Source organism: Lotus japonicus, chromosome 3, assembly GCF_012489685.1.
Source record: "Lotus japonicus ecotype B-129 chromosome 3, LjGifu_v1.2".
NCBI classification, from domain to species: Eukaryota; Viridiplantae; Streptophyta; class Magnoliopsida; order Fabales; family Fabaceae; genus Lotus; species Lotus japonicus.
The window spans coordinates 27,237,414-27,260,978 of record NC_080043.1 but is presented as its reverse complement, the minus strand read 5'-3'; the positions used below and the strand labels follow the sequence as shown (position 1 = coordinate 27,260,978).

Here is a 23,565-nt window from a genome sequence, read left to right as displayed (position 1 = left end):
CTGGTCATGAGCTGCGTCACTTCCGTGTCTTTCTCAATCTTACTCAATGGAAGCCCGGACAGAAAATTCCAACCCCACAAGGGGCTCCGACAAGGAGACCCCCTGTCTCCGTACCTGTTCATCTTATGTGCGGAAGTCTTTTCAGCCATGATCCAATAGGCCTTAGTGAACAATTCCATTCGAGGAATCCGCATCACTCCACGGGCACCCACCATCTCCCACCTTCTCTTTGCGGACGATAATGTGATATTTGCAAGAGAAACCATTCAAGAAGCAACTGCAATCATCCACATTCTCAATACATACGAGTCAATATCTAGTCAAAAGATCAATCTTGAGAAATCTGAACTCTCCTGGAGCCAAGGTGTGCCTAGTACCCGAGTCCATGAGCTGCAACAGCTATTAGGAATGAAGGCAGTGGAGAGTCATCCTAAATATTTAGGGCTGCCCAATATTGTGGGAAGATCAAAATCTCAGGTTTTTGCTTTTGTCAGAGACAGAGTATAGAAAAAATTAAAAGGATGGAAAGAGAGAACACTTTCTCGTTCGAGTAGAGAGGTCTTAGTGAAAGTCGTGGCTCAATCTATTCCAACGTACATCATGGGCTGCTTCGCTCTACCAGGGGCCCTCTGCAGCCAAATAGAAGGGATGATCAGCCGTTTCTACTGGGGAGGAGACGCAGATAAGAAAAAACTCCACTGGCTAAGTTGGAAGAAAATTACCAGGAAAAAAACCCAAGGGGGCCTGGGTTTCAGAAACTTCAAAGACTTTAATAGAGCTCTTTTAGCAAAACAGTGGTGGAGGCTATTATGCAACCCGGAATCTCTTCTGGCCAGGCTCCTCAAAGCAAAATACCATCCTCATGGCACCATTGCAGAAGCAAGCCTGAAGTACAGACCAAGTTATACCTGGAGGAGTGTCTTCGGAGCTAGAGAAGTCATTGATAGAGGGGCACTCTGGAAAATTGGGGACGGAGAGAAGGTGAGAATCTGGGCTGACAAATGGCTAACCTGCAATCTCAACCCAAGACCCAACCAAGAGGCAATGAATGAGCAAGGCCTGAACTGGGTAGCGGACCTAATTAACAATGAGACCAATGAAGGTGCGAAAAACACTAGAAAGGGAGAGTTTGAATAGAGTTTTTCAACAAAAGATTTTCCCTTTTTAAGTTTTGACAAACTTAAAGATAAGAACTAGGTGCTAAAGAATATGAAATAGAGCACACAAGTATTTTATCTTGGTTCACTTGAGATAAAAGCTCAAGCTAATCCAGTCCACCCGTGAAGGTGATTTCTTCCTTCTTCTGATGAAGGCAATCCACTCAAATCAATGAATGTTACAACTGCACTTGCAACCTGCAAAGTGACTAACAGTACACTGATTTTCTCACTAGTATTCTCTCAAGAAGCTGATCTACCGATCCTCTCAAGACTATCTAAACACTGAACCAAACTTGATTCAGTCCTCTTAAGATCCGACCAACCTTGGTCTCTTAAGGAACTTTACAAAGTATTTGTATAAGGTTTTGGGTTTACAAGAATTGCTTCTGAAAAGCTAATGGTAAACTTAGATGTTCAAGAACAATGAAGAAATATTGCTAAGAGATTGGTTAGAATGGATTCAAGAATATCAGCAAAGTTTCTTAGCTTCTTTCTTCTATCTTCAGCCCTTATATACTCCAAGGCATATGTTGTAGCCGTTGCTAGGGTTTTGTCCGTTGGAGTGACAATCTTGTAATATCAGACTGCTAGGCTGAACGAGGTAGGTGGCGGACAGGCTATGATAGTACGATGTGTACTATGACAGCGACCTGTCCTTTCACCAGCTGACTTATGATCAGGAGTGCTTCAGATGGACGTTGGTGAAGCTTCTGATCAGAGTCAGACGAAAGCTTGGATCCTCTGACCTTGCAACTTCTGCTTCTGGACATGTTCCTCAGAACTTCTGAATGCCAGAGCTAGAATAGCTTGGGTCTTCGGAGCCAACTTCTTGCAAGTCTTCAGAACTTGAGTCTTCTACTTCTGGACCGTTCCTTCTGGAACATCTGGTCTTCAGAACTTCTGACTCCGGTTCTTCAGTACCTCTTGAGAGCTTCTATCTTCAGAACTTCTAAAGGATTTGCCACTGTTCTGAACAAACATGGCGAGCTTTAGAACTCTCTTTTGGTTACTCTTGGGTCTTCTTCTTCTGATGGAATCGACTTGGGTCAGAATCAGAACCTGTTTGTCACCACTATAAAAGACAAACGTTAGAGTACCATAATTGTTCATCCTCAAAAACCTTAATTGTAATCATCAAAATATAGAGATGCAACCACTGATCAAATCTTGATCTTACAATCTCCCCCTTTTTGATGATGACAAAACAAGTATTTTGATGAACAATTCTTAAACAATAAACTGAATACACAAGAGAGAAGAAATCAGAGTTTGAACTTATCCTTGTGTAACGGTTTATGTTGCTCCTTTTGAATCTAGGATAGCACCTGATTCTGAGCTGGGGACTCCCCCTGACTCCCCCTGAATCTATGACTTGATGAGATGATGAAGAGTCTAGATTCGGAGTCTTGTGAGGTGATCAGAAGATACGCATAGAAGAGTGTATACTCATGAGAGCTTGATGGTTCAGAACTTGCGTAGATCACTTGGAAACATAGAGTATTGTCCAGATGAATTGGGATAAGGCTTCAGAGGCATGTTTTTTCAGAGGATTGAATAGAATGTATTCCTTGTTTAGGACGCTTGGCAATATCTATGTGTTATAAGTATTTGATACTTATTCTCCTCGACTGGTTTTATATTATATAAACAAAATTAAAAGTTTATCAAAAACCATTTTATGTACTCCCCCTTTTTGTCATAAGCAAAAAGAGTGAAAAAACAAAAACAATAACAACAAAGAATTAACTTAGATAAAACGCATGTTATTATTAATGAACGGAAATGAGTACAGAGGATAGGAAAATACTAGGAGAACAATTCCTAGACATATAAGAAGGCACGAGAGTCCTTCATTGAAAGAAGCTGAAGGTGCAAAGGACGAATGTCCTGATCAATGGAAGCTAACTGGGCAGCCAGTTCTTCCTTCAGAATCTCACTCTCACTGATGGTAGAAGTGGAGGCAGCTGCTTGAAGCACTGCACAGGCTTCTTCTTGATCTTCTCGTTCCCGCTTTTCATGTTCAATGAGCAGACAAATGCTCTCGAATTGAACTTCAAGGTCCTTCCGGCGAGAGGCTAGGCGAAGGAGTTCTTTCAGAACTTCCTGAAGAGTGTGCAAACAGTGAGTCTGAGACGATGTCAGCCAGCAGTCCAGCAGATACTCAATTTTCCCAAGAGCTTGGGAGATTTGAGTGAGTGAAAGATTGACACTCCAAGGAAAGGTCTGGTCAAATACCAGAGCCTTAAGTTCAGAAATCAATTCAACAGAAGACATTTTGATTTGAGGAGAGAAAGGAATGAGTTGAATTGCGATGGAGAAGAAGGAAAGCAATAGATTATAAAGAAAAGAAGTAACAGAAAAATATGCATAAAACTCATCGAACATAAATGTATGTGAGTTACTAAGAGATGTGGACGGTGCATTAAATAAGTTTTAGCAGAAACACATGAGAGAATAACACATGGTCAAACATAGAGTAAATTCACAGACAAATAAGATGAATAAACGTGCATGAAGGATAGATGAGAGGGGTTCAAGACTTTGATGAAGATGGGAGATTCTCGATCAGATACTTCATCATGTTCTCCATTCTGCTTGAAGATTCATGAATCTGCCTACTTTGTTCACTCTGAATGATGCCTTGATGCTCAACCATCTGAAACAGCCTCTGCTGATCATCTTGTATCCTATCAATTCTGGAAGCTAAGAGAGCAACTTCCGGATGTGGAGCTGGTTCTGGAGCTTGAATAGGAACATCTGTAGGAGCTTGAACTTCTGCCGCAATAGGAACTTCCATCTGAACTTCATCAACCTCTGCAGCTTCATGAATGATGATCTCTTCAGCATTGTCCTCTGCAACCTCTGCTGGAATCATCTCAGCATCTTCTGAGGTATGTTAAGAGACAACATATGTTCTTGCAGCCATTGCTCTTCTCATGGGTTCACAAACCCTGTGTAACACCCTCTGCCTTTGCTCATAAGCTCTCTCAGAGGCATCATGAACTCTCAGACGCTTCTCTCTGCTAAGCTGCTTCTCAAGCTCATAAACCCGACTTTCTGACCATTTTCCGAAGGCAGACCACATACCTTCAACCAAAGATGCATCAAATTGATTATCAGTTACCTGATATAGCCATTGCAGTCGTCTGGTTGCTTCATCAGAGAACTCCTGAATGAGTTAAATAAGATTTTGTGGTCTGACGGAGGGTGCCAAATCCATGATTGGCTGATGAGTGTTGGTTGCGTTAGAGCTTGATGCATTAGAACTCTCATTTCTCATTTGCCCTGAAGGTGTAGATTCATTCACATGAGCCTTCTCTCATCCTGAATGATCTGATTCATCCATATGCTCAAACTCAGGAATGGTCTCTTGTCTTTGCCTGGATGTAGCTGTCTTCTCAGGCGAGGTGAAACTCAGATCTCTTGAGTTTACTGTGGAGTAGTGAGACAAGGACACATAAGAGGACTCAACAGCCGCATCTGGGAACACATCTTCAAAATAGGAGGTTACCTGCTGGATAGGTTGCACATTGAAAGGAGGTTCTAGAATCTGAACATCCTCATCTCCTTCGTCTTCCATAGCAGGAATCTCACCAGATTCAGTTATCAAAAGGGTTCTTGAGGTGGATGGAGGCTTGGGTGTGAATTGTTGAACCAAGTCCCTCAAGGTGGCCTCACTCTGAGCGATACCCTTAATGAATGAAGTGAAGAGAGGTACAGACTCAGTGGTGGTGGATGTGGAAGAGGTCTGAATTGGGATGGATGAAATGGAAGTGGTAGCAGTTTGGATGTTTAAGTGAGGAGCTTGTGTTTCGGCTTGAGATATGGTTTGTGTGTGAGGTTCTGTTTGAGGTGAAGCTGTTTGGATTGAGGTTGGAAGGGATGTAGATATAGGTACAGGTTGTTCAGGAATAACTGCTAAAGCAGAATCTAAATTAATGCTTTCAGTAAGTTCCTTACTTGAATTTCTGAGGATAGTAGATCTGGTGAGTCTGGCAGTCCTTGCAGAATCTGAAGCTATCTTGGATCTCCTTTCCCTTTGTACCTCTAGAACACTCTCAGATGCTTGCTTTGGTTCTGGCTCCTTCTTATGAAGTGAACCCTTCAGAGGTAGTTTCTTCCTCTTGGCTATGGGCGCTTCATCAGAATCGGTGGATTCTTCAGCTTCTGAAGATTCCCTTATAACTTGTAGCACATGCCCAATAATCTCACAATCATCCTGCTCAACTTCTTCCTCAACTTGAGTTGCTTGAATTCTTTGCCTCTTGGTCAGAGGAACATCATCATCTTCAGTTTCCTCACCAGAAGATTCTTCCATGACAGTTTTCCTCTTGACATCCCTTCTAGATGAACCTTCTTCAGAGTGAGAGTGAACAACTCCTCCTCTGCTGGTGTCATCTTCTTCTTCTTGAGTTCCAATGGAGGAAGCCATAGAGTTCTCAGAGCTATCAGACTGAGATTTCTGAGGTGACTCCACTGGAGTTCTTTCAGGAGAGGGTTCTGGAATTGGTTCCCTGATGACCACAGATTTTGATGCAGCTTTCATCTTCTTGGTTTTCTCTATCAGAATCCCTTTGCCCTTGGGATCTGAAGGCTTGCTGCTAGTTGTTCTCTTGGACTTCCTTGTTGGTATCTTAGGAGGACTATCAGGAAGACTTTTGATGAATTCCTCGAGCGTGATTGGATCTCCTTTACTTCTGAGCATTCTCACATATTCCAGAATGCTGGCTGGATTATCCTTCTTAGACCAGAGAGGATAGTCATCAACAGGGTGGTTCTTCAGACGAACTTCTTCAGATGATTCTTCTTCAGGTTCAACTTGAACTTTGTCAATGATCTGCATTCTCTTCAACTTAGTCCCATTGAGAGCATCTCCAATGGACATAGCCAGATCCTCATGAAGTCCTAGGTCAGACAGAGTCTTGACCAGTTTGTTCTGGGTGAAAATATCTGAGAGCAGCCTGCCATAAGAAATGTAGGAGATAGACCTCTTGGTCTCAATTGCAGTAGTTCTTGACTTCTCAACACATTCCTTCAGATAGTTGAAAAGCAAAAATGGAAGACATACAAGCTCACCCTTAGAGATATAGTACATGATTACCTTTTGAGTTGCATTGAGGTAATCAGTTCCTCCTGTTCTGGGATGAATGCAGGAGATAAAAATCTTCTGCCAGATCTTCATTGTTGGCTTCAATTCCTTTATGGTATACTTTGTCTTCTCCAAAGACCAGTTGTCATAAATGGCCTTATTTACTAATTTCCTCATGCCAGGAACATTAGCGTCCACATTTTTGATTCTCTTGCCCTGTTGGAACTCCATTCCCAGTATCTTTGAAATAGATTCCTTAGAGATAACAATCTTCCTATCCAATACATGAGAAACGACATAGTAGTTGTTGCAGACAGCATTCTTCCAGAATTCCACAACTAACTTGTAATAGATAGGACCACAGAGCCTATTGAAATAGCCAGACCAACCTTGCAAATCGACTTGATCCCTGATGTCAAACCCATGCTCAGCCAGGTTATCGAAGTCCACTCTTGCTTCGTTGCACACAACCAGTTCTTCAATCTTCTTGACGCAGGTGACCGCATTTGCCGTGTTCAGAATTTGTTGAGCTTCTTCAAATCTTTGCTTCTCTTGCTCTTCGACAGTCAATTTGGAAGAAGCAGTAACATTTGCCTTCGATTTCCTTGATTTGCCCATGATTCTCAGGAATGCGAGGTTTAGGGTTCAAAGAGAAGGGAAATATTGGAGGGAGAAGAGTGAATGAAATGTAATGCACACATGAGTTTTTAAAACCGTTTTAGTAAGTGTGTGAATTAGATCGTGTGTGAGATCGTGCGTAAAGTGGGTTTAATGGTAACCGTTGAGATTTTAAGAAGCATAAGCAAAAAGCAAGATCAACGGATTGTAAAATAATTAGTAAGAAAATAGCAAAGTGGAGGAGAGTAGGTATCATCATTATAGCAGATACACCACGCGACACAAGGAACTATGTCACAAAAGAAGTGACAAGTGTATTGTTGTCTACCACATAAGTTTAACCGGTGGGTTAAGTGTTTCTGATCGATTTCCTTCTAAATAGGTAACATCTGATGGCTTCAGAAGCACCATGGTCAGAGGTTCTGAAAATACCTTACTCTGGACAAAAGTCCATGTTCAGATTTTCAAGAATAAATAAAAACCGATCTTCTGCTAAGGGCTTAGTGAAGATATCTGCACATTGATGGTCAGTATCAACATACTCTAATGATAGAGTGCCCTTCTGAACATGATCTCGAATATAATGATACTTTACCTCTATGTGCTTTGCTCTTGAGTGTAGAATGAGATTTTTGCTGAGGGAGATAGCAGTTGTGTTGTCACAGAAGATAGAAATCTTCTTCAGAAACAAACCATAGTCCTCCATATGATTCTTCATCCATATGGTTTGTGTGCAGCAAGTGGCAGCTGAGACATATTCTGCTTTTGCAGTTGATAGAGCAATTGTGTTCTGTCTCTTGCTTGACCAAGTGACAAGATTTGCTCCAAGGAAATGGCAGCTTCCGGAGGTGCTTTTCCTTTCCACTCTGTCTCCAGCAAAGTCAGCACCACAGAAACCTGAAAGTGTATACTCTGATGTTTTTCTATACATCAAGCCAAGGTTAGTGGTTCCCTTCAGATATTTGAGGATCTTCTTAACAGCAGTTAAGTGAGTCTCTCTAGGATCTGATTGAAATCTAGCACAGAGATGCACACTAAACAATATATCAGGTCTGGAAGCTGTTAAATAAAGAAGAGAGTCTATCATTCCACGATAGAGTTTCTGACAAACCTTAGAGGAAACTTCCTCTTTCTCAAGAATGCATGTTGGATGCATTGGAGTCTTAGAGATGTTGCAGTCACTCATGTTGAACTTCTTCAGAAGTTCCAAGGTGTACTTCTTCTGATGGATATAAGTGACTCCTGGTCGTTGATCAATTTGAATTCCCAGGAAGTACTTGAGTTCTCCCATCATGCTCATCTCAAACTCAGCCTGCATCATCTTAGAGAATTCCTTGCAAAGAGAGGGATTAGCAGAACCAAATATAATGTCATCAACATAAATCTGAACTATAAGCATATCATCCTTATAGGTTCTGCAAAATAGAGTGTTGTCACCTTTACCCCTTACAAACTCATTCTTCAGAAGAAATGAGCCAAGTCTTTCATACCAAGCTCTGGGAGCTTGTTTCAGTCCATAGAGTGACTTCTTTAGCTTGTAGACATGCTCTGGATGCTTGTCATCTTCAAAGCCAGGAGGTTGCTTGACATACACTTCCTCTGAACAGTAGCCATTGAGGAAGGCACTCTTGACATCCATCTGATGAAGAATTATGTTGTGATTCACTGAGAATGAGATCAGTAGCCTTATAGCTTCAAGCCTTGCCACAGGGGCAAAGGTCTCAGTGTAGTCAATCCCCTCTTGTTGATTGTAGCCTTGAGCTACCAGTCTTGCCTTGTTTCTTGTGACTTCTCCTTTTTCATTCAGCTTGTTTCTGAATACCCACTTGGTTCCTATGACATGGAAACCTTTGGGTTTAGGCATTAAGGACCAGACAACATTCTTGGTGAACTGATCTAGCTCTTCTTGCATTGCCAGAATCCAGCCTTTATCTTCAAGAGCTTCATCAACTGATTTGGGCTCAATGAGAGATACAAGTCCCTTCATACTCAGAAGAGTCTCTTCTGAAGGTTTGAGCATGGACCTAGTTCTGACAGGAGCATCTTTGTTGCCAATAATCAGTTCCTCTGGATGAGAGGCAGCTATTCTCTTCTTCTTCTGAAGTTGATCAGAAGTTGTTGGAGCATCTTCTGATGCTTCTGCCTCTGGAGCCACACCCTCTGGATTGTCCTTTGGTTGATTTGCTTCCGATGAATCAAGGCTAAGATCTGCAAATCTTTCAAACAGCTTTGACTTTTCTGAGCCAAGCTTGTCATCAAATCTAATTTGGATAGATTCCTCAACAGTTTGATGGTCAACATTATAAATTCTAAAACCTTTAGATCTTTCAGAATAACCAAGAAAATAACATTTTAAAGCTTTAGAATCGAATTTACCCAATTTCTCCTTTGTGTTGAGCATGTAGCAAGTACTCCCAAAGGGATGGAAGTAAAAGATATCAGGTTGTCTTCCTTTGCACAACTCATAAGGAGTCTTCTCCAGAATTGGTCTGATGGAGATTCTGTTCTGGATATAGCATGCAATGTTGACTGCTTCTGCCCAGAAGTGCTTGGCCATACTTGATTCTTGCATCATGGTGCGAGCCATCTCCTGAAGAGTTATGTTCTTTCTTTCAACAACTCCATTTTGTTGAGGAGTGCGAGGACAGGAGAAGTTGTGAGAGATCCCTTGAGAGTTGAACAACTCTTCAAAGGCTTTGTTCTCAAATTCTCCACCATGATCACTTCTGACAATAATCACTGAAGTTTGGAACTCCTTCTGAACTTGGGTAATGAAGTTTGTGAACATAGTGTGTGTTTCATCCTTGTGCCTTAAGAACTTTACCCATGTCCACCTGCTGTAGTCATCCACAATGACTAACCCATACTTCTTTCCTCCAATGGATTCAGTTTTCACTGGTCCAAAGAGATCAATGTGAAGTTGCTCAAGGGGTCTTGTTGTAGATACCACATTCTTTGCTTTGAAAAGCTTCTTGGTGAATTTTCCCTTCTGACAAGCTTCACACAGAGCCTCTGATGAGAACTTCAGACGAGGCAATCCTCTGACGAGGTTTAGCTTGCTTAGTTTGGAGATCTTCCTAAGGCTTGCATGCCCTAGGCGTCTGTGCCAAACCCATTGCTCATCATTAACGGACATGAGACACTTGACCTTCTGAGATAGCAGTTCAGAAGATTTGATTTTGTAGATGTCATTTCTTCTCTTTCCAGAAATCAGAACAGATCCATCTGTTTGACTGACAGCTTTACAGCCGGTTTGATTGAAGATCATATCATAACCTTTGTCAGCTATTTGGCTTATGGAGAGCAGGTTATGCAATAATCCTTCCACCAGAAGTACATTATTAATGACTGGAATTTTTCCATCTCCTATGGAACCTTTTCCAATGATCTTTCCCTTCTAGTTTCCTCCAAAGCCAACGTCTCCTCCTGACTTAAGCGGCATCAGTTTTTGGAATATAGACCTTATGCCCGTCATGTGTCGCGAGCATCCACTGTCCAGGTACCATGATAGGTGTCTTAACTGAGCTGCATAAGATGTCTGCAACAGGAATAATTTTTGTCTTAGGTACCCATATCTTGGGTCCTTTCTTGTTAGTTTTCCCAGAAGTTCTCGGAACTTTGGGTGCAACAGGAGGATAATACAAGGGAACTTGATTATAATATTTAGACATGTCAAGTTTAAATTTTCCCTTTGGTTTTACCACCTTGGGTGTAACCTTTTCTGGAATGACAGTACCGGCGGGAACAAAATGTTTATGCAAAGGTTCGCGTTTGGGCTCAGATGGCTCACCTCTCATAGGTTGGGAGTAGCCAAGACCACTGTTCCCATTTCTGCTTATGCCATAGATCATTGAAGCCATAAGACTTCTGTCTATGTCTTTGGCTAGGAACCTTTGAAACACTTTCTCATATAGAGTTTCATACTTAACATCAGATGATGCAAGTTGATCTTCTAGCATGGCATTTTTAGCACGAAGAACAGAGTTGTCATTTTTGAGAGAATAGTTCTCTTCAATGAGTCCAGGGACTGACTTCTCATGAACTTCTGATGTACTAGTTTTAACAGGATATTTTCTTTTAAGTTCTTTATGTTTATTTAAAAGCACATCATGTTTCTCCATTATTTCAGATAATGCAGTTCTTAGCTCAGATGAAGAAAAATTAGAGAATACCTCATCGTCATTCTCAGAGTCTGAGTCATCTTCTGAAGCTATCATATCATCCTGTGCTTCAGCATCTCTGCTAGTGGTAGCCATCAGAGCTTCCACAACTTCATCTTCTTCTGACTCAGCTTCATCAGAGTCAGTCGCATCAAATCTCACAAGAGCTTTCTTCTTGAAGACGTTTCTTGGTCTCTTGTCCTTCTTTAGCTTGGGACAGTCACTCTTGTAGTGCCCAGATTCCTTGCACTCGAAGCAGGTGACTTCCTTCCCAGAGGACTTCTTCTGACCAGATGAAGATTCAAATCTTCCTTTACTTTTCCTCGGTCCTTTGCCCTTGCTTTGTCTGTTCTTCCAGAGCTTGCTCAATCTCTTTGTGAGAAGAGATAGCTCTTCGTCACCAGAAGCATCTGATAATTCTTCAGAGGAATCTTCCTCTTCTGCCTGATAGGCTTTAGCCTTGTCAGATTTTGACTTAAGAGCAATAGATTTGTCTTTCCTTTGAGGCTTGTGCTCTTTGAGTTCAATCTCATGGCTTCTGAGATGACTCACAAGCTCTTCTAGCTTCAAGGAGTTCAGATTCCTGGAGAGCTTCAATGCAGTGACAAAAGTCATCCACTCCTTAGGCAAACTTCTGATGATCTTTTTGACATGATCACCAATGGAGTAGCTCTTGTTTAGCACTCTGATTCCAGCAATCAGAGTTTGAAACCTTGAGTACATCTCCTCAATGGTTTCACCAGATTCCATCTTAAACTGCTCATATTGTTTTATGAGAGCAAGAGCCTTAGTCTCCTTGACTTCTTCATTTCCTTCGTGCGTCATGACCAAGGAGTCATAAATGGATTTTGTTGTTTCTTTGTCAGAGATCTTTTCATATTCAATATATAATATTGAACTGAACAGCATGGACTTCGCCTTGTGGTGATCCTTGAAACGCTTCTTCTGAGCGTCAGTCATTTCAGTGCGGGGGATCTTCACTCCTAAAGCATCTACTGGATCAGTATAGCCTTCCATGACCATATCCCAGAGATCTGGGTCAGTGCCACGAAAATAACTTTCGATTCTATCTTTCCAGTACTCAAACTTTTCACCATCAAAGACTGGTGCTCTGAGGTTGTTGTTGTTGTTGTTGTTGTCAGCGGAAGTATTGGCTTGGGCCATCGTTGTTTTTCACACTAGGTTCTGGATCACTGATCACTGTTAAGTGTTAAAATCAGAACCGGAGCTCTGATGTCAATTGAAGGTGCGAAAAACACTAGAAAGGGGGGGGGGTTTGAATAGAGTTTTTCAACAAAAGATTTCCCCTTTTTAAGTTTTGACAAACTTAAAGATAAGAACTAGGTGCTAAAGAATATGAAATAGAGCACACAAGTATTTTATCCTGGTTCACTTGAGATAAAAGCTCAAGCTAATCCAGTCCACCCGTGAAGGTGATTTCTTCCTTCTTCTGATGAAGGCAATCCACTAAAATCAATGAATGTTACAACTGCACTTGCAACCTGCAAAGTGACTAACAGTACACTGATTTTCTCACTAGGATTCTCTCAAGAAGCTGATCTACCGATCCTCTCAAGACTAGCTAAACACTGAACCAAACTTGATTCAGTCCTCTTAAGATCCGACCAACCTTGGTCTCTTAAGGAACTTTACAAAGTATTTGTATAAGGTTTTGGGTTTACAAGAATTGCTTCTGAAAAGCTAATGGTAAACTTAGATGTTCAAGAACAATGAAGAAATATTGCTAAGAGATTGGTTAGAATGGATTCAAGAATATCAGCAAAGTTTCTTAGCTTCTTTCTTCTATCTTCAGCCCTTATATACTCCAAGGCATATGATGTAGCCATTGCTAGGGTTTTGTCCGTTGAAGTGGCAATCTTGTAATATCAGACTGCTAGGCTGAACGAGGTAGGTGGCGGACAGGCTATGATAGTACGATGTGTACTATGACAGCGACATGTCCTTTCACCAGCTGACTTATGATCTAGAGTGCTTCAGATGGACGTTGGTGAAGCTTCTGATCAGAGTCAGACGGAAGCTTGGATCCTCTGACCTTGCAACTTCTGCTTCTGGACATGTTCCTCAGAACTTCTGAATGCCAGAGCTAGAATAGCTTGGGTCTACAGAGCCAACTTCTTGCAGGTATTCAGAACTTGAGTCTTCTACTTCTGGACCGTTCCTTTTGGAACATCTGGTCTTCAGAACTTCTGACTCCGGTTCTTCAGTACCTCTTGAGAGCTTCTATCTTCAGAACTTCTAAAGGATTTGCCACTGTTCTGAACAAACATGGCGAGCTTTAGAACTCTCTTTTGGTTACTCTTGGGTCTTCTTCTTCTGATGGAATCGGCTTGGGTCAGAATCAGAACCTGTTTGTCACCACTATAAAAGACAAACGTTAGGGTACCATAATTGTTCATCCTTAAAAACCTTAATTGTAATCATCAAAATATAGAGATGCAACCACTGATCAAATCTTGATCTTACAACCAACACTTGGAATTCACAATTGATACATGCAATTTTCTCCCCCTATGAAGCTGAGAAAATCCTCCAGGTCCCCCTACCCCTGCAACCGACACAAGATAGACTGATGTGGCCCTTCTCCAAAGATGGAAAGTACACGGTGCGTTCGGGCCACCACTCCCTGCAACCAACGCAGAATGAAGTATCTTCCTTAACAAATGCAGTGGATCCCATATGGGCCACCCTTTGGAAGGCAAAAATGCACCCAAGATGCAAGGAACTGATCTGGCGTGCAATTCAGGAAGCTATTCCAGTAAAAACAAGTCTGAAAACAAGAGGAATTGTCGAAGAAACGATTTGTCCAGTTTGTGGTGACTTGGAGGAATCCACCATCACGCTCTATTATCGTGCCCTGATGCCCGGAAGTCCCGGTTCCTTTCCCCTCTGGGAATTCGAATCCGCGAAAATGAAGACCGCCCCTTCAAAACATGGTTCCAAGAGCTCACTCATAATAGTCCTGAGGAAGCTCTTTTCTGGATCTGTGCCTTAGCCTGGACCTTGTGGAAGAGGCGCAACATATGGGTTTTTGTAGAAAAGAGGACTGACCCTAAAAGAGTAGTGTTCCATGCCTCTCTTATGCTCCTACCAGATGACTCAGATAACAAAACTACCAATCCTCGAACAGGGGGCACTCCCAACACATGGAAAGGACCTCCAAGAGGGTTCATGAAGCTCAATACTGATGCTTCAATCTGTGACCTTGGAGGAACTGGATTTGGAGCTATAATCAGAAACGAAGCAGTGATCCTGATAGTGGCTAGTACAAGATGCATAGAACCAGTGCACACTCCACAAGTAGCATAGGCTCTCTGTCTCAGATGGGGAATTCTCATGGCCCGTGACCAAGGTATCCAAGACCTGATAGTGGAAACAGATTGCCTCCAACTCAAGCAAGCCTGGAATAGAATTGAACCTCACAACAATCACATGGACATGCTAATCCAAGACTGCAAGTCTCTCTCTTCCTCCTTTAGGAATCTTCATGTAACACACTGCTGTAGAACAACAAATGTGGTAGCTGATTTGTTAGCCCATATGGCCTTTGATTTTCAGGACAATTTGTGGCGGCTTACCGATCCTCCCGGTACCACACAACTGATCCAAAAAGATGCTTCCCAGTGTAATGTTTCAGAGGTTTTAGCCTCTTTTAAATACAACTGGACGTTCAAAAGAAAAAAAAACAATGGTAATTCATACCTTGGCTCCAAAATTGAAATAAAAGCTGAGAATAGAGCCCAATGGAATTCCAACACCATAATAACAACCCATGTTTACACACGCCACGAACCATCCACATCCAACAGCCACTCCTATAATTAATTTGTTGTAAGACCAAGATTACTCCTATAACAACAATGATTACTCTTATGCATTACATTCTCATCCCTATGACGCGAGGTAATGCTGTTTTTGAAAGAAAGATACAAAGTCATTTGTGGTGGTGTTACTGAGAAGTACTTGATGTGTCTATAGTGCTTTTGAAACGCACCTGATTTACTTTCAAATAAGATTATATAATAAAGTTTATTCACAATTGACATGTGTGTGGAAGTGCTTTGTGAGACGCACTTAAATGCTTATGAGACGCATTTATTTACAGTAGACTTGTATGAAAGTCCTTTGTGAGACGCACTTAAATGCTTATGAGACGCATTTAAAATTTATATGAATAAATATATGAGTGAGATGATAAAAGTCGCCGTCTATCAAAGACTTGTGCAATCTTTCTAAAACGCTCACATGCATCCCAAGGTTCGGAAAATGGCTTTAATATTTTATCGAGGAGTCTCTACATCTTAAAGTTATGGTGTGTGTAGTGGGGGTTCCAACCAAGTCAAACTAGTTCAAGATTCGTTCACTCTTTTGACAAAAGTTGTTGCCTCACTTCACTATGTGTTAATTCAATCCTCTAGACATTAACACTTAAGCATAAAAATTAACTTTCTTTGCTCAGAAAAAATTTCCAGTCTCCTGCTTGCCATGAGTGGGGGATTGAAGGAATAATGAATATGAAAGAATTTTAATTCAATAACTATTGTGTTTTCCGTTTCTATATTAAATGTCAAATGGAGAATTTTGTATGAATTTATATTCTACCGTTTCATGTTTATGGCATTTGAAGATCGGTATTAATATCGATAACAGAAGGATAAGCACATTTGACTATTTGTGGCACCAGTATATTGAAATGATGATGGTCTTTAACATATAATTGTTATGGTGCTTTGAGGATAAATAGGAGAGTGATGGGACGCAGGCTGTATGGAAAAGGAGAGAAATGAAATAGAATGGGTTTATGTAGAAAAGTATGAGGTTCCTTTTCTTGGTAAATTCTGATCATTGTTGTAGGACTTCAGCACGTCTAGGTTCTAAGTGCACAGTACCTTGCGTGCAGCTGTGTTAACTTGGGGAGCAAACCCGACAGTGAATTGCACCGGAAGTCTGCTGGAATTTTTGCTTTCAAGGCAATGATTTGTCCACGACGCAGTTTTTTTCCTAATATTTCCAACATGGCCCAACACTTCACTTTGGATATTTGTTTGATTCTGAAATTTTGAATTAGAGGATACCCTGCATTAAAAGGGTAGAGGCTAGATCTTCAAGAATAATTAAGGCCTCTCAAGGAAAGTTTCGAGCATAAGCACGACTAAAGGCCATGATCAGATATAATATACTCTAGCTTGGAAATGTTTTCAAAGACAAAGAGACCCTCGAGGAGACTCCAACACTTAGATGGTTATCCCATCATGTCCCGAGATGAAAAAAAATTGTTCAAGAAAGCATTGGAACATAGTCTCCTCCGCTTCAAATTCGAGAGGTAAAGGCCCTCAAGAGGCCCCCGAAGCACGTGAGGCAATTTGAAGCTCGAACTCGCAACCAAGTTTGGAAGAATCCAAAACCCAAATTTGTAGTAAGAAGGATCCAGAATCCACAATCTGAAGAATTGAGAGGTCCTTTACAACATCTCAGAAGAATTAGGCACAATTAGATAATGGGTGCGTGGAGAACAAGCCAAGGCTTCAAAAACAAGGACTTCAAGGCATGGCAAAGGAACGACTTAGATTTAGACAGTTATCTTTTCATGTAATCTAGTCCCTAGGATTAGTTAGTTATTTTCAATTCAATACTATAAATATGTTAATGTAATTCTGGACTAGTGGTCGGAAATAAAAATACTAACACTCTAAAACGCCGACTCGTTAATCATAAAGGCAAGAGGCTACATGAGTTAATGTATAAGAGTCTTTCAACCCTTTTTTCCTTTTATTTAATGCAATTTAAATCGGTTCAAAGGTATAAAATATTATAGACAAATGATGTATCATATCTGGTTTTAAAGATTGATATGTTTGCATCATAATAGTAAGGCTCAGTATATATATTATTCTTGCCATGTATCTGAATTATGTGCTAATATGATTTTCTTAATTTAATTTGGATATATTGATGGGAAAGATATATCCCAAAGTTTATCTTTTTAGATAAGAATGAAGCCTTTAATTTATTTCTCCCTATAAGCCCGAAGCAGAATATCAATTAAGTAAAAATTAAAAGAGTTAGAGTTGATACATGAGGTGAGTATATAACATCTAGTGATTTTGTAAAACGTAGGCACAACCTATGAAGTAAATCCTTCTTACTCTCCCGAGTCTAATGAAGTTCTTGGATAGAAAAATAAAACATTGGAAAATATGTTGAATGCAATGTTGGTTAGTGTTTTGGACTTGATAATTTATGGGGAGAAGTTATTGCACTACATGTCTGCTTAAATTAGGATTCCTAAAATAAAACTGAAAAGACACCTAGACTGGGCGAGACCCCAGGGTCCCTCACCCAGGAGACTCAACTTTGGGCGAGGGACGCATCATGACCTTGGGCCTCCCTTCCCGAGGCCCAACTGACCCATTTGGACATACAAAGGGCACCAAAGCCCAACTCCACCTCTATAAATAGGAGGGGAATACCAATTGTAAGGGACTCTTAGCTCATTTGAGAAATAATAGCATTGAAATTCAGTTATATTTTCTCTCTCTAAGCGGTTAGAGTTTCTCTCTCTAAGCATTCACATCACTTTTCTCACACTTCGGGTACTACCTTTCCTCTCTAAGTTCTAGCACGGAACATTTGGCGCTGTCTGTGGGGATCGAACCCACGAAGTGAGGCTCTTCCGCGCCTTGTTCGAGTATGCGACACTTCCAAGGGCGATGGATGCTCAAGCCCCGGCTGGTGATAAGGACATCTTCGAGGGACTTTTCGTGGCATAACCCTCTGACCCGGCGGGCCAACTCGGGAATACCACATGGTCGTGGGTTCGATCCCCACAGACAGCGCCAAATGTGCCGTGCTAGAACATAGAGAGGAAAAGCAGTACCCAAAGTGTGAGGAAAGTGATGTGAATGCTTAGAGAGAGAAACTCTAACCGCTTAGAGAGAGAAAATATAACTGAATTTCAATGCTATTATTTCTCAAATGAGCTAAGAGTCCCTTACAATTGGTATTCCCCTCTTATTTATAGAGGTGGAGTTGGGCTTTGACGCCCTTAGTCTGTCCAAATGGGCCAGTTGAGCCTCGGGAAGAGAGGCCCAAGGTCATGACGCGTCCCACGCCCAAAGTTGAGTCTCCTGGGCGAGGAACCCTGGGGTCTCGCCCAGTCCAAGCAGAGGTTGTGGCTGAGTTCGAACCGTTTTCAGCGGCGATAAGGGAAGTTGTCATTCCAGACAATATGAAGAATATAGTGCTGGAGACCTACAGTGGAAAAGTTGATCCCAAGGAGCACCTGCTGTATTTCAACACAAAGATGGTGATCAGCGCCGCTTCTGATGCGGTCAAGTGTAGGATGTTTCCAGTCACGTTCAAAGGCACAGCAATGGCGTGGTTAACGACTCTACCACGAGGATCCATCACGAACTTTCATGACTTCTCATCCAAATTCCTTGTCCAGTTCTCGGCGAGCAAAACTAAGCAGGTGACGATTGAAGATTTGTACAACGTGCGTCAATCTGAGGGCGAGACTTTGAAACAGTACGTGAAGCGGTTCAGCCCTGCATCAGTAAAGATAGAGGAATCCGAGCCAAATGCCTATGCCCGCGCCTTTAAAAACGGATTGCAGCCAGGGAAGCTAAATAGTAAATTGAGCCGAAAGCCAGCCAAGTCAATGGCGGAGGTGCGAGCCTGGGCGAACACGTACATACTTGACGAAGAGGATGACGCTTTTAAGCGGAGACGCGCAAAGGTAGAGAAGGATGGCGACCAGAGGGATGTGTCACCAGAAGATAAGCCGAGCAAGGAGAAAGTAGAGGGAAGCAGAAGACGGGACAGGAAGGTTCGAACAGGGGAAAGGGCACCGAGGGAATCTTTGTATCCTAAAAAGGAAAATTTTGAGCGGCGCCGGTCCTAGCATCAGGCTGACCCCCGTCGCCGAGACGAGGCAGGGAAAAGCTTGAACGCCCACCTAACAAAGCTGTTGCGTGAAGTTAAGGCGACGCACCCAATTGAAGAGGGCGAAAGAGGGGCTGATCCACCGCGGACAACGACAGACAAGACCAAGTGGTGTGAATATCACCGCTCAGCAGGACATGACACGGGGGATTGCTTTACTCTGAAGAATGAGATCGAGAGACTCATCCGAGTGGGGCGGTCGCAGCTGAATGAACGCGGCGATTGCTGGAACGGAGAGCGACAGCAGGGGAACAGGTACAGGGGGTCTCGCCAGCAAGACGATCGTCGGCGGGAAGATCGTCGCCACACGTCGAATACTGACAAAAAGGAGACGCTGGCCGCACGGAAGAAAGGAGTAGAGGAAACCTTTGATAAGGATCTTGAGCCACCGGTTGGCACGATAAATACAATTGCAGGTGGTTTCGGCGGGGGTGGTGTAACAGCCTCAGCAAGGAGAAGACACGCTAGGGCGGTGACGTCGGTGCAACAATACGAGACTCCTTTTGGGTTCGAGCATCCCGACATAGTAAGTTCAACGACAGGTTTTGAGGGAGATCAATGTAGCCCCAAGCCAACTTCATTTGAATGCCTGGGCTTTCATTCGATGCTACGAGATTATGTGTGACGCCGTCAACCTCGAAGCTAAAACCTCCCATTTCTTCTACTTCTACGGCGTGGAGCCAAGATCCTTGAAAGTCGAGACTCCCGGGTGGGTCTCCCTGAAGTCCCGAACGGGTCGGTAGCGTCTCCAACCTTATAAGAGCAATATCAAGATGGGGCCCAGGCGCCGATATTTTCGCATAATCGTGCACCCCTCCTACCCTAAAGCTTTCACACGCCGGGATGGGACTGCTTCGTTCCCTTTTTATTGGACCGAGGATCCACGCGACGTTCCTCCGCCACCCGACGCATCACTGAATAGTGAAGATAAAGCCATCCTCGGCTTCCTCGCCGGGTTCCCCATCCTTGAATGCTCCCAGCTGCTCGAAGCCGCTCGTGAAAACACACTCCACACCCTCCTAGAAGGAATTGACTTTACTGTGGCTACGCTACAAAATGAGCAAAAGGCTGATCCTAAGGAGCACAAGCCTCAAAATGAGCAAAAGTCGTAGTTTCTTCGGCACACCTTCAAAATCGCTACACGAACGTAAGGATAAAATTCCTAAAAAATTGCCTAAATGGCGACAGGCGAACGCAAGGCGAAAATTCCTAAAAATTGCCTAAATGGTGACAGGCGAACGCCAGGCGAAAATTCCTAAAAAGTTTTCTAAATGGCGACGGGCAAACGCGAGACGAATTCAAACTAAGGAAAAATATAAGAACATTAATCGATTACAAAGGATGATAAAGAGAGTAAAAAAAAAGCAACATAGCTATTTTTACATTGACAATTTTTCCCTCTCAATTTCAGCAGCGGCGAAACGCTCGGCATTGAAACCTGGAGGATCGTCAAGGCCAACGAGCCCATACGAGGTAATCTTCTTGAAAGCTCCCATTCCATCAAGGTTAATTCCTGGGTAGAGATGTTGAACCTGAGCCTTGGCGAGAAAGAAGTCGCGGCCACGTTCTTCCACAACCTCATCAGCAACGTCAGCCACCAACCGGGCTTGAGAGGTTTTGATTTTGGAGTCCATATCCGCGAGGGCCTGGTTTTCTACCTCAAGTTGTGACCTCACATCAGCCAGGGCCTCGTTCGTCGCACCCAATTCGCTGAGAAGGAACACGATCTCCTTGCCTTGGACGATGCAAGTGGCCCTGCCGGCGTTGATTGTCTCTGTTTTTGCCTTCACCTCTTGCTGAAGTTCATACAAATCCAACTCCAAATCATACGTCCTATCCTTGCAAGCAGCCAAGTCCTCCTCGTGGTAGTCATATCAATGCCTACGTTGGTCAGTTTCCTCGTTTGAGCTACCACCTGGGTCAGCAACTTGTCTCATTCATTATGAGCATCCTGCGTGGCCGCGCGGTAACGTTCAGCCTCTTGTTGAAGTTTCTCTACTTCTGCGGAAGAAGCTGAGTCTTGGCATAGTTGGGCGAAGAGACACCCCGCCCGCAAGAGGTGGTTGAGGGCTTCCTGCGCTGCGATGTCAAGGTCAGGAATCTCAGCTGCTCTCATATTGCCGAGAAAGGCGTTGGACAACATGAAGTCGATGGTGGAAGGTTGTTGGCTAGGTGAAGATCCCGTTTGATCGCCAGTAGTAGCATGGTTGATTTCAAGATTGGGGGGGCAAAAGACTGGCGACGCTTGGGGGGTTTGCACCTTCGTCCTGAGGGCTCACCGGTCGGGCGAAAGATACTCCAGCTGGGTCTGCCTCGACTTGACCAGAGGAATGAATTTTTTGGGGAGAATCTTCAGGAGGTTGTTGACCAGCGGAAACTCCCTCTGGACAAGGTGAAGACTCAGCACCGCCCAAGGGCTTCGAAGTCTCTTCGCCCGCCAGGTGTGGGGCAGATGCTTCGCCAGCTGGAGGTTTCTTACTCTTCTTTTTCTTCTTTTTCAACTTCTGAGGCGAGGTAGTCTCGACCCCAAATTTTCCCTCTGGATAGGGGTTAACTTTTTTGGATTTCTGGGACCTCTTCGGGGGGAAGGCGGAGCTACGTCATCATGGGATCTAGGAACCAGATCGTCAGTTGTGGGCAATGGGGCGACACCCGGTGTAGCCTCATCAGACCCAGCGGCACCTGGAGCAGGGTCAATTGAAGAAGCTCTTTTGACCTTCTTCGACGGAAGAACGGCAGCCTCGGCGTCAGAATCGGCGACGACGCGTTTCCTCTTGCTCACCTGGGTCTTGAAAAGATGAGGAAACTCGAGCGAATTAGCAGTTAAGGCGCGCTATAGCGCGGCCACAGTAAAGTCAATTCCTTCTAGGAGGGTGTGGAGTGTGTTTTCACGAGCGGCTTCGAGCAACTGGGAGCATTCAAGGATGGGGAACCCGGCGAGGAAGCCAAGGATAGCTTTATCTTCATTATTCAGTGATGCGTCGGGTGGCGGAGGAAAGTCGCGGGGATCCTCGGTCCAATAAATAGGGAACGAAGCAGTCTCATCCCGGCGTGTGAAAGCTTCAGGGTAGGAGGGGTGCACGATTATGCGAAAATATCGGCGCCCGGGCCCCATCTTGATATTGCTCTTATAAGGTTGGATACGCTGCCGACCCGTTCGGAACTTCAGGGAGACCCACCCGGGAGTCTCGGCTTTCAAGGATCTTGGCTCCACGTCGTAGAAGTAGAAGAAATGGGAGGTTTTAGCTTCGAGGTTGACGGCGTAACACAGAATCTCGTAGCATCGAATGAAAGCCCAGACGTTCAAATGAAGTTGGCTTGGGGCTACATTGATCTCCCTCAAAACCTGGCAAAGAAAAGGGGAGAAGGGTAGTTTGATCCCCAGATCAAGAAAGAAGTATTCATAAACATAAAAGAAGTGAGGCTCTTCCGCGCCTTGTTCGAGTGTGCGGCACTTCCAAGGGCGACTGATGCTCAAGCCCCGCCTGGTGATAAGGACATCTTCGAGGGACTTTTCGTGGCATAACCCTCCGACCCGGCGGGCCAACTCAGCGATGGATTTGTTGGTGGACAACTCAGAGGGTTGGCAGATAGTTTTCAGAATGGGTTCCCGGGTGGCAGACGGAGGGAGAGTGGAAAGGACTTGGTGCCATAAGGCATTTTTCTCATTTTCATTGAGGGGAAGTCCCCCGGCCGGAGGAGGAATGGCTGGGGCGCGGGATGTTTGAGCGGGGCTCTGGAGTCGAGAGGGTCCTTTGGTGCGGCGTTGAGGAGTCTTCTTTTGCATAAAGGAACTGAGACAGAAGAGGAGAAGATGCTGGGGTAATAGCTTGGGTAACTTTGCAAGGCTGTGGAGGGTTTCAAAGGGGGCAAGTGAGAGAAAGAAGTTGAATTTAAAAGTTAGGATAAGAAACGGTTAGGAAATCGTGCCCCATCATGACAAAGGTGGAATGATTGCCTTAGGATACGTGGGATAGATTTTCGAAAAACAAGGGTGCCGCATTGAGTGAAAGCTGCAACGGTTGTTGCCGGTTGATTGAAATTCAAATTGTCAAAGTTGTGACGTGGCTGGAAAGGACATGTCAAAGGTAGCGGTTGAGATTCTGTGGATTCACTGACCTTGGCGTCACTTCAAGGCACGACGCGTGGGATAGACACAACGTGCGACAAAATATCACGATTCAGGGCACGTGCGCAACTATGCTGAGGCGGGCGGACTAAAGGTCGTCGCCACAAGCCGGCTTGTGGACTTGGGTCGCTCGGAAGAAGAGGACGCGGATGGAGGTCCAAAAGTGTTGATTGCAAAAGGCTCTATTTATCAGGTCATGTTGGCCATTGTTTTTCACTTCTAGATTTTAAGTTTTTAAGTTTTAGTCAGTATCCTTAGGGATCTCTCCTTATTTCTTACTTAAATACACACTTAGCTCTCATGCTTCGAGCTCGGTGTCTTGTGGACTGGGCGAGACCCCAGGGTCCCTCGCCCAAGAGACTCAACTTTGGGTGTGGGACGCATCATGTCCTTGGGCCTCCCTTCCCGAGGCCCAACTGGCCCATTTGGACGGACTAAGGGCGCCAA

The 23,565-nt window shown here is 43.6% G+C and overlaps 1 protein-coding gene across 1 annotated transcript; it reads left to right on the top strand.

Annotated features, from left to right (window-relative positions):
* The first annotated feature begins 18,141 nt into the window (after window positions 1-18,141).
* On the top strand, window positions 18,142-18,948 carry LOC130743865 (uncharacterized). Its single transcript, XM_057596087.1, has one exon. The coding sequence runs from the start codon at window positions 18,142-18,144 to the stop codon at window positions 18,946-18,948; it is 807 nt and encodes a 268-aa protein (XP_057452070.1).
* The last annotated feature ends 4,617 nt before the right edge of the window (window positions 18,949-23,565 follow it).